This window comes from Rousettus aegyptiacus, unplaced genomic scaffold (genome assembly GCF_014176215.1).
Source record: "Rousettus aegyptiacus isolate mRouAeg1 unplaced genomic scaffold, mRouAeg1.p scaffold_m13_p_13, whole genome shotgun sequence".
Classification (NCBI taxonomy): domain Eukaryota; kingdom Metazoa; phylum Chordata; class Mammalia; order Chiroptera; family Pteropodidae; genus Rousettus; species Rousettus aegyptiacus.
The window spans coordinates 32968284-32979642 of NW_023416288.1; the positions used below are offsets into that span (position 1 = coordinate 32968284).

At 43.9% G+C, this 11359-nt stretch overlaps 1 protein-coding gene across 1 annotated transcript; it reads left to right on the forward strand.

The window, feature by feature from the left end:
* Positions 1 to 464: 464 nt before the first annotated feature.
* Positions 465 to 7884, forward strand: NPY (neuropeptide Y). Its single transcript, XM_016159593.2, has 4 exons — positions 465 to 525; positions 1371 to 1558; positions 5711 to 5791; positions 7684 to 7884. The coding sequence occupies exons 2-4, from the start codon at positions 1371 to 1373 to the stop codon at positions 7706 to 7708; spliced, it is 294 nt and encodes a 97-aa protein (XP_016015079.2). The 5' UTR covers positions 465 to 525; the 3' UTR covers positions 7709 to 7884.
* The last annotated feature ends 3475 nt before the right edge of the window (positions 7885 to 11359 follow it).

Consider the following 11359-nt stretch of genomic DNA (forward strand, 5'->3'; position numbering starts at 1 on the left):
CTGGCGTCCCGGAGATGCTCCCCTAAGTGAAGGATTCAGGTCCCCCTACCCTGGCGCCAAACGAGTTGGTCGTCCCGGTAATAGGTAACAAAGATGATTTAGGCTTTAGGCTGCTCCTGTCCCTGGACCGGGCAGTGGAGGAAAGCCGGGTTCGCGCGCAGGTTGCGGAGGGCAGCGCCTTCGGACCGGACCGGACGCGCCGCCTGCCTCGCAGGGCGCCAGGCCCCGCTGCCCCTGGCAGGGCCCGGGGCGGGACAGCGGCTGGGGGTGGCTCCCGAAGCCCGCACTCCTGCGGCTGCGGCTCCAGCCCCCTCTCCCGCCCCTCGCTACTTGGGGGCGGGAAGTGGCGGGTGGGAGTCACCGAGTGTGATTGCCCAAGGCCCCTCCTGCCTGAGCGAGAGAGCGCCATAAAAGCCCCGCTGCGACCCGCTCTCCACACCCCGTCCGCCAGCTCGCAGCGCTCGCAGCCCTCGGGGAGGCACGCGGGACAGCTCAGCCCTCGCCGCCCGCCGCCCGCCCGCCGCGGTGAGTGCCGCCAGCCCGAGCTTGCCCGGGGCGCCGTCCCCCCTCCCTGGAGCAGCGGGGCGCTGGGAGGGTCGCGCCCCGGCCCCGGCCCCCGGCCCCCCGCTCGTCCTCTCCCTGTCCCCGAGCGCGCCCGCCGCTCTCGGCGGCCAAACCCCACCTGCCCCTTCTGGTCCCCTCTGAGTTTACGCCCGCGCTGCTTCCGCGAGACCCTCCCGGCTGGCCAGTCTTCTGGGTTACCTTTTGGAGAACGCGACCCCAGTTTTCTCAGGGGTCCCCGCTCGCTGGGAGGGTTCCCAGGCGGCCCCTCAGTGACAGGTCCCGGGAGCTTGGCCCTGCCCCTTTCCCAGGATCCCGGGGATCCGAGCCGAGACGCACTGACCCGGGGTGCGTTTCTCCCCTCCGCTCCATCTCCGCGGGGCGCGTCTCGGCCCTCGCGCGGGGAGCTCCTGCAGACCCGCACCCCGAAAGTGTCAGAGAAGAAACTTTTCTCCTCTGACAGGGATTTGGGGAAGAGGGTAGGAAAGTGCTGCTTCCTCAGCCCAGCGGGAGGCACTTCTCGTTCCGTTTCTAAAGTGTCGGAACCGGCGCGGGGTCCCCGCACTCTGCACCTCTCGTGGAGCGACTCCTGCGCCCCGCGCCTTGCAGCGAAGTTGCGCGGAGTCTCCGGCGGAGCGAAGCGGCCGCGCGGGCGGGGTGGTGCGCGCCAGCTGCGCTTCCCTCCGGCGCGCTGGGTGGAGCGCAAATTCGGGTCGTGGGTGACAGTGGCGGGACAGGTGCGGGAGGCAGAGGACAGAGGTGTGGGGCGTGTGTCCTCTGAACCCCCTGTGCCTCTTCGGTGCCCGCAGATGCTGGGGAGCAAGCCACTGGGGCTCTCCACTCTGACTCTTGCCCTGTCCCTGCTCATGTGCCTGGGCGCGCTGGCCGAGGCGTATCCCTCCAAGCCTGACAACCCTGGAGAGGACGCTCCTGCCGAGGACATGGCCAGATACTACTCGGCGCTGCGACACTACATCAACCTCATCACCCGGCAGAGGTGCGTGGCCTCCGCGGGACCCACTCCGGGACCTCCCTGCCGGCTCCCCCGGTGATCCTGGGGGGATCTAAGAGAGGACAGGCACCATTTCTTTTTCTTCATTATATTCCAGGGCAGGACAGGATCAGGATCAACTCTAAGTTGCAGAGGGACATACTCGGTGCCCTAAGCAAACATTTGCTTAGGGCACCGAGTATGTCCCTCTGCAACTTAGAGTCACGGAAACCTGAGCCCCACATTCGGGTTTCCTCGGCTGGCTGTCTCCTCCCACCTGCCCCCTTGTCTTTTTCTTCCTAGAGCCGCTGGAGACTGTTTGGAAACCTGGGTGGGGAAGTACCCTTTGAGGGGCTCAGGGGTGCTCCAGGGAAGCGCTGTGGGGCGAAGGAAAGGCAGGGTGTCCAGGAAAAGCAGCAAAACCCAGGGGGGAGGCAGCTGGGTCCTGAAGACGTTGCCAGATTTTCAAACCTGCCCAGAACCAGCTGAAGGACAGTCTCGAGGGACCGACACATAGAGCTATCTTCTTTTCTTCTAAACAGTTTTTTTTTTTTTTTTTTTAAGTCTCAGACCCTACTTGAAAATTCTGGTCCAAATAAATAGAGATTTAGCAGAGAAGAGCTGATCTAAAATGCAGAGACTTTTCTCATTTAGTAGAAGGTCTGAAAAGGAAGTGCCTGCTTGGTGGTTTATTAACTAGAAACTTACATTGGTCCAGTCACTCCAGGATGAATCCAAGGGTTACAAGGAATTTGAGATATCATAAACTTCATTCTGAAACCCCAGGAAGCTAAAATGAAATGCCACATCTTTTTTTTTTTTTACTCTCAACATTAAATATTAAAAACACAATTCAAACAATTTTACAAATAATATAGAATTTTAAATTTGTTTCCAAAATTGGTTCACGTTAATTGTAAATCATCAAATATTCTATTTTAATTCCTGAGATCAAATGACCTTAATAAGCTAAAAATTATGGGTCCTTTAAAAGCATTTATGTTATTTAACATGTTTAAATTATGTTTCGTAAAGTGTAATTTTTGTTTTTACTATATTTTTATTGTTTACAAGTCAGGGAATCGTTGGAAAGGATCCAAAGGGGAAAGAGTCTCCATTTTTAAAATAAAGTTTTCTTTATTTGTTTCATCAAAAAGCTATTTTGTCCTGAAAAGTTTTTTTAAAAGTCCTAATTTATAGAATCAGAAATGCACAAAAGTACCAGAATTAAATAGTTTCAGTTTATGATCCCTGAAGCCTGATGATTTTTATTAGTGAAAAGCAACAATGTTTTATATCCTAAAAGACTTATTAGAAAGTCAGCTGTTTCAGATTCTTGCTTATGCTATCATATAGACAGAGAAAAGAACTTGAACAAATAAGATATTCTTATATTTTCTATGAAAACCTTTGTTAATTATTTAGTTTGTCAGTTATGATGCACAATAGAACTTATTTTTACAAAGATGATTACTATAAAGTTTTACTATTGTATGGTATAAAGCTTTAGCATTTCAAATGTTTTTTTTCGAGGCATTATTTTGTTTAGTCTTTACCTCAAAGCTTAGAAGTAAGGTTAATTATCTCCAGTTTTACGTATCATGAAACTAAGAACATTTCATGAAAACTTTTTAGGGGTGATGAAATTGGAGCCCCCTCCCTACTGATTTTCCTTGGATGTTGTCACCACCATCAGCAGTCAGTGTGATCTCCAATATCTTGATGAGATAAAAAATAAGGAAAAGGGACTTGAGTATCATGAGAAGAGAGTCAGGTTCAGTGGGGATGAGTTGGTCCTGAAGCGGAGTTTTCCATCTCATCTTCACATAGGGTCCTCCTTCGAAACCATCAGAGGTTTATAATCTACGCCAATAATCTCCATTGTGTGCGCTCATCGCCTTCCCATCATACCTGCCCACTCATACGTGCATGTTGGGATTTTTGGAAAATTATAGTGTCAGTTGTGAATATATGTTTTAATTTGGCATTAATATTCTCTTTCCTCTCTCTTTCTATTCAGTCTGTGTCTGAGCTGTATACCGTGGTTCACTGCTTCTGAAAGCGGCATCACTTATTCTGGAGCACGATCTAACACATGTTGCTTATATAGATCAGTAGTTCTCAACTGGGGCTGACTTTTTGCTCCCCAGGACATTCGGCAAGGTCTGGAGACAGTTTTGGTTGTCACAACAAGGGGTGGATGTCGCTGGCATCTAATGGGTAGAGGCCAGGGATGCTGCTAAACATCTTACTTTGCCTAGGACAGCCCCCTACAACGAAGAGTTATGCAGCCCAAAATGACCATAGTGCCGAGGTTGAGAAACCCAGCCTTAGATTGATGTTTCTCCATCCTGGTCACATATTGGAATTGCCTAGAGAATTTAAAAAACATACTAAGGCTGGCCTGTACCCCTAACCAGTTAAATTTGAACCTGGCGAAAGGGCGATGGTGGGGCTTGGACTTTATAGTGGTTTTAAAAGCTTTCCAGGTGACTCTAATATGCAGCCAGGTTTGGGAATCTTATCTCTAGAGACTCCATCTTTGAAAGTTAAAGAATCGTAGAGAACAAGGACAATTGAGAATTAATTAGAGAAGGAAGAACAGTGAACAGCACTGTACTTTATGACTGTGCAAATCCTGCTATTATAGATTTTGGTTCTTGAATTGCAAATTGAAGAAAATATTGGTCAGTTCTTTCATTCACTGGAACATGATAAATGAGTTAAAGGTGCCAAAGAGTTTCAAGGTTGTGAAATCAACCAATAGTCAGAATAAATAACTATATGCAGTAGCCTAGAATCTGATACCACAACTATAAAAAATCTTTGAGGAAATCTTACAAATGACAGCAGCAGGGGAGTTTGCTCATTTTTGCTTCCTGTGGGTCCCAGAAAAGAAACAAAGATAGGGAATCTTTCCCCCCGAATTAGATTTAATTGTACTTGATTGGCATTTACAGTATACCTTCTGACAGCTTTGTTTCTCCGTTTGCTTATTAGCTAATCAATCCATGCCAGGCTACTTTTTTATTTGTGAACAAAGTGGTGGCTGGTGTCCAATGCCTTTTTCAAGAAAGGCAGAAATAGCATTTTCAAAAAATACAACTTAGTACTATAGATTTGTTAGACTCTTTAGCAGTGAGAAAGAAAGAAAGGGAGAGAGAGGGAGTAAGGGAGTGATCAGTGCACTCACTCACCTTGAGCAGGTAACATATGCCATCCTGGCAGGAAAGCATAACCTTGCATTTATATATTGTCCTATTCATATCCTGCTGCAGGAGAAAAAAAAGACCAAGAACATTTCTATGGACCAGTAGGATTCCTTTATATTTACAGGGCAGATTAAAATCACAGCATGAGAGAAGGTTTTTAGCTCGTGGTACCCCAAATAAATATGGAAAATATAGGACCTAGGTTAAGTTGCTCTCTGTAAGAATACGTAAATTTCAACAGCAATAACTTGCATTCGTGTATTATTTTTTCACTTTCAAAGCATTGTGACTCACATTGGATATTCACAAAAACTCTCATTTAGGCATGAGTTAAGATTTTGTTTTTACAAATGAGAAAACAGGCTGAAAGACAGGTGGGTCTAAAACTTCAGTCTGCTGATTTTTTTTCCTAGGAATGTTTCTGAAATATCATCTGGTCTCTTTGTTAAGATTTAAACTATGATTCAGAACTATAGTCAATTAACTAATTATGGAAACATTTAAAATCATGCTTTGATGTATTTTTATCTCCTTCACCTAGGTGTGTGTGTGTGTGTGTGTATATGTATGTAAGTATATATGTGTGTGTGTGTATGTGTATATATATATATATGTATGTATTATTTGTGGATTAACAGGCAAGAATTAGGAGTTTGGTTGGTTTTAAATAATCTCAAGTTATTTAGATATTGAAACAAAATTATATCTATATAATTTGAAATCATATTCATGACGTTTCTGATAATGTGTGCTTCATACACCTAGATTACTTATTAGCAGATGATCAACTGAAAATAACTTTTAGATTTAATACCCCAAATGGGAGACTATCTTCTTTTTTTCTAAAAGTTTTAATGAATATTCTAAACTTACTTTAAAAATATTTTTCTTTTCTTTTTCGTTCTTTCCTTTTTTTTTTTTTTTTTTTTTTTTTTTTTTTTTTTAGATATGGAAAACGATCCAGCCCTGAAACACTGATTTCAGACCTCTTGATGAGAGAAAGTACAGAAAACGTTCCCAGAACTAGGTATGAAAAAGGCTTGTGTGGGACTTTGCTGCAGAGCTCAAGGTGCCCAGGGGAGGGAAACCAGAGAGGGCTGCCTGGGGAGGAGGCATTGGAATGGGGTGTTCCAGACCAGGTAGGCCTTGGGCAGAAATGGGCATGGGGAACAGGGAGCAGAGAACCTTTCTTTTCATGCACTCATTTGCAAATATCTAAACTTCTGTGGGGTAATATATTCTACCCCAGCTGATATGGTGTTTCTTTGAAAACTTTAAATACAAGTGACTTTTACCCTAGAAATTACTCTATAGAGAATTTCTAACTGTGTTAGAATTGGGAGAGCCTAGAGCGAATCCCGATCTCAACATTCAATGACCAACCGCCCATCTTTGGCTGGGTTAATCCTTAGTTTTTATATCCTACATAGAATGTCTAGATGTCCTAAGAACTATCCCTCATGAGCCTTACTTCAGTCTTCTTGGTTTTACATGAAACTGTAGATAAATTACGGGGTGCTCCTGTTTGCTTTTTAACATATGTTAGTCCAGCTGATGTCACATAGTAATTTATTGCATTCAGTGAATGACTATTGGACAGCATATTATTCTCAGGGGCTTATCTGTAGCCTTGGGGCTTTCTCGGAGTGTGCACTGTCTTGGGAGAGGTGTCCACCAATGTCTGGGTGTCGGTCTTTGGGCCAGGATCCTCTGATGGCTCCTGGACAAGGAGTGCTGCTGAAAAGAAGCCTGGTCTTCCTCCTTTTTCATAACTGGCTCATCCTCCGCTGCCTCCAGCCTCTACCCCCAGCAAGATCACACAGCATATGGTTCGTCCATTTCTGTGGTAGCTTGCCTGCCTTAAATCCAGAGCTCGACAATGGCAAAAACCAAGTTCCCCAGAAGAGGTCACTAGAACACTTGCTCAGTGAGTGGGACTAGAGTGTCACTCTTGATTGGGGTTCCCCCTAGAGAATAAAGTGGACAACCCACCGAGCCACCACTTTTCCTCCCATTCACCTCTCTGTTCTCTTGTGAAATGGCCGGCCAGGGTGAAGGTGCAATTCTAGAGTTGTCAGCGTTGTTTTCTCTGAAGGAAACAACAATTTGAACTGGAATAAAACCTCAATGCTTTTGTCCCTGGAGGTACCAGCCAGAATGAAACAGCAAATGCAAGGAAAGCAGATGGAAATTCATAAGCGTTCTTTTTTATATAATAACCAATAAATGCTTTTTTACGTCTCATGGACATGCATGTGATGTTTGCTACAGTAAGTTTAGGGTGAGCTATATCTACTTGAGATAAGAAAAAGAGCCATCCAGACCTACTTACAACCTTGCTGCTGTGCTTTGTTTTGTGGCCTGAAGTTGCACAGTTAGTGTATGAAATAAAGTTAATTGCACCCTGATTGACAGCCACAATCACGTGTAGTTAGGAGATAAAACTTGACAGCCTTGAAGTCGCCTGTGAATGCTATTTTCTTAAAAAGCGTTCTTTATAGTCTAGGAAATAGCATCTCACTACATAAAAAGCCTTGCAGGAAAACAAAGGGAGCATATTCAGAGTTGAGCAACAATAACTTTCTTGTTACAGCTTTGGGTGATTCCTGTGGTTTTGATCTTCAGAAATATTGCAGACTTCTTTGGCTTCTTTGATCAATATAGAGCCTTTTAAATAGTCCCTCTGCGATTTGCCCGAGACTCCTGTTACCATGAGCAAAAGCTACTCAGCTGGGTCTTTGCACAGTACACCGCTGTTTCCTGCTCTGAAGTTCCATGGCCTCTTATTCAGAATGCCAACAGGAGCCTTTCCAGCAGTTTCTGATCATCTTTCAGTTCAGAATGGGATGTCTCACTCTTGCAAGCCTCCCAGGAAGCTGGGAAGCTTCTCTTACATGCTTTGCTTCTTATGTTTGACAGGCTGGAAGACCCTTCGATGTGGTGATGGGAAATGAAACTTGCTCTCCAGTCTTTGCCTATTTTCAGTCCATATTCATTCTGTAAAACTAGAGTCCGCCTGTCCTCCCAGTGCATGCAGCCACTGTACTCAACTCTGCGGTTTCCCTGTGTCGTCCTTGTATATATGTGCATTTAAATAAAGTACCATGCATTCAAAATTGCTCCAGTGGAAAATCTGTTGTTGCAACAGTGAGAATTTCTTTAAGTTATTCATTCAATCCCAGTCTCCCTCAAGTAGCAGATGCAAGGTTTGTTTCACCAATATTAAAGCACTAGCTATGGAAAATATAAAGATATGATCTATGATAACAAAACTCTCAGGGGTGTGTGTGTGTGTGTGTGTGTGTGTGTGTGTGTGTAACAATAGAAGTGTTTGGAAACATTGAGCAGGGGAATGCTAATTTGGAACAATTTTCTGAACTTTTTCTCCCATTCGCATGGAATCTTTCTTAAACTCATTCACCCATTCTGTCAGCAGAAAGGGTTCTTGGCCAACAAAACATTCTGCAAACTGTCTTATATTTCCTCTAATACTGTAGCCACTAGCCACATGTGGCTTTGAGTACTTAAATGTAGCTAGTGCAAATAAGAAGCTGAGTTTTAAATGTCTTTGAATTTTAACTGAAATAGCCAAATGTTTTTAGCAGTTACTAACCAGACAGCTGGGGTACATACACTTTCTTAGGCCACTACTCTTCGAATGTGAGTCATAAACAGATACACTGAGTTGTATGGCTACCATTTACATAACCTGGGGTATGTTGATCAATTTAGCTAAAGGGTATTGCACTTAATTTAAAGTGAATGTTATTAGATTCTTACATGTAATTCCTAAACCAAAGAAAACAAGTCACATCCTACATTTATACTTTGAACCACACTGTAAAAAACATGCACAAATATTTTTATGGGATTTTTAAAAACTGCTTACGAAAACCCTGTGTACACCATGACTTAGAGAATCTTACAGCATATAAAATATTCTCCATATAAAAAAATTCTAATGTTTTTTCAGCCAATGAAGTCATCGAGGCCCCAAAGAATAATTTCCCTTTAATGAAACTAAGATAAAAACTGTTCCATAATTTTCCTAAATTTCTCCTTAGTTTTGTTTCTTTGTGCTTTGAACTAAATACTAATATGTAAAAAAAGCATTTTTAAAAATCTTAAAATGTTTAGGCACTCACAATTTATTATTACACAGTGTCGAATTTCTTTATTAACCTAGTATATATTTGGAAATTCTCTTCATTGAAGTTAGTATTATACAAAGAAAGTTGCCACAAAGATTCACTTGGCAGCACCAACAGGCTGAAAATTCGTCACTATGTATAGAACTCTTGGCTACATGGAGCAGAGATAATAGGAATAATATACATATGAATCATTAGAAGATGATCCAGCAATTTCATGCTAAACAAAAGTTTAAACCCCTTATTACATCAAATCTAAATGCCTGAACTTTCACGCCACGTGACTCTGTGGTTCTGACTCAGTTACTTCCAGATTCCCCGACCTTCAAATTCACTGAACTTCTGAGTTCTCACTCATGAAGTGGGGATAATCGATCCTGCCCAACTGTCCCCGAAAGTCTATGAGGGGATCACAATTCAGTTTAAGGTAGTGATACAAGTAAGTAACAGTAGAGAAATGGATCAGGATGAAGTTTTTGATGATTCCTGTGCTGGGTTATAAATCCCTTGCTATAGACTAAATGTTTGTGTTCTTCCAAATCCATATGCTAAAATCTTATCCTCAATGTGATGCTACTTGCATTTGGGGTGTTTAGGGGTGCTTAGGTCATGAGAATAGACTGTCATGAATGAGACCAATGCCCTTATCAAAAGGGACCCCAAAGTGCTCCCTTGTCCCAGCTGTCATAGGACATGGTGAGAAGATGATTTTCTATAAATAAGGTCGCAGGCTCTCATCAGACACCAAAACTGCCGGTGACTTCATCTGGGACTTCCTAGCTTCCAGCTCTGTGAGCAACAAATTCCTGTTGTTTTCAAGCCACCCGTCTATGGTAATTTGCTATAGCAACCCAAACAGAGTAAGATATCCCTAAGAAACATGAATTTGCTTTAAGAAATAAAATAATAATAAACTTTTAAAAATTACAAAACTGCATTTCAAGAGATTCTCCGGTAGTTTTTCTTAAACATTGTGAGCTCGCCGTCCCTTCTTGGAATAGGTAAAAACACAGCAGGTTACGCTCCTGTCATTGCAAGTCGTAATATTAATCACTGGAGTTGGAGTTACAGTAACAACACAGCATTCACTAAGGAGATGCTCATTAGCAACATAATCATTATCAAGTAGAAAAAAATAAGTATTTATTAAGCTCCCTTCTGATCCAAACTCCATTCTACATTCTGAGAGAGAAAAATTGTACATAAGTTTTTCGCCGATGCCATTGGGTTTTTATATTGATCCTAACAATGCTCTGACACATTCAAGCAGGTAACCATCACTCCCTCCCCCCATTTTCACAGACGAAGAAACTGAGGCCTAGTTAGAGGGACCAGACAGTAGTTCCCCCACTTGAGAACTTTACCCTGTGTGATGCTGTCTCATAGGAAGAAGTCAAGGCCAGGTCACATATCATCTAGTCTAGAGCATAGCTCTGGCACACTTAAAACTAGAGAATAACAAAGTACTAAACTGTGCAAGGGGCATTTAGAAAAGGAAACGAGTGTGGGCAGAACTAGCTGGAAAAGGCTCGATGGAGAAAGTAAATATCGAGCTGGAGTGGAAGACTTTCAACTGGGCTAAACACAGAGGTGGGGCAGCCACAGCTTGTGTAGGACTATCCAGGGGTCTACCAGACAGGAACAGAGGCAGAGTGACCAGGGGTCGGATTCGTGAAGTATGCCCAAGCATGGCCAAATTCATTCATTTATTTATCCACCCATCCATTCATCCAATCATCCATCTATCCGTCATTCGTTCACTTAACATTTTTCGATCACCAAACTTGTATTGGACATTGTACTAAGCACTGGGGATGTAGAGATCAATAGTAGTTTCTCAGGCAACGTACCATCTAATGAGAGAGACAGATAATTGCAGTGCATTGTCGGAAGTGCAAAGACGGGAGTGTTAGAGGTGTGGGATGTAGTTAGGGACTTCCCTCCCACTCATCATGCTTCCCTTTGCAGTTTCCTGACCAAGGAGATGTAAATATGAGCATCAGCTGCCAAATGGGGAACAGATTGCCAGATGCGCAAGAATCCAAGTATTCAGGGCCCCCCTAAGCTGAGTCGGGGCAACCGGCTGAGGCCCAAGCCTCTGAAATACCTGTCCTCACGTATCGAATCTCAGCATCCTGGTGGAGAGGGACAGGAACAGTGAGCTCTGCGAAGTGGCCACCAAATCCACTTACCCAAACAGCCACATCTAACACCAGATGGAAAGAAAGAAGGGGCACTCGTGAATGCACGTCACCTTCTGACACGATGTCCCTGCCCACAGTGCAATGCGGTCTAAAGAACCAGTCAGAGTAACAGCTGCCCTCCTATGCAGAAGGAGACGGGAAGAGAGAAGAGCGGAATGGACTAGAAGCCTCTGTGGGCCAAGGCGACAACTTAGGCCCTTCAAATTCAATATGTTCAAAGCTGTTATTTCTGATCACGGG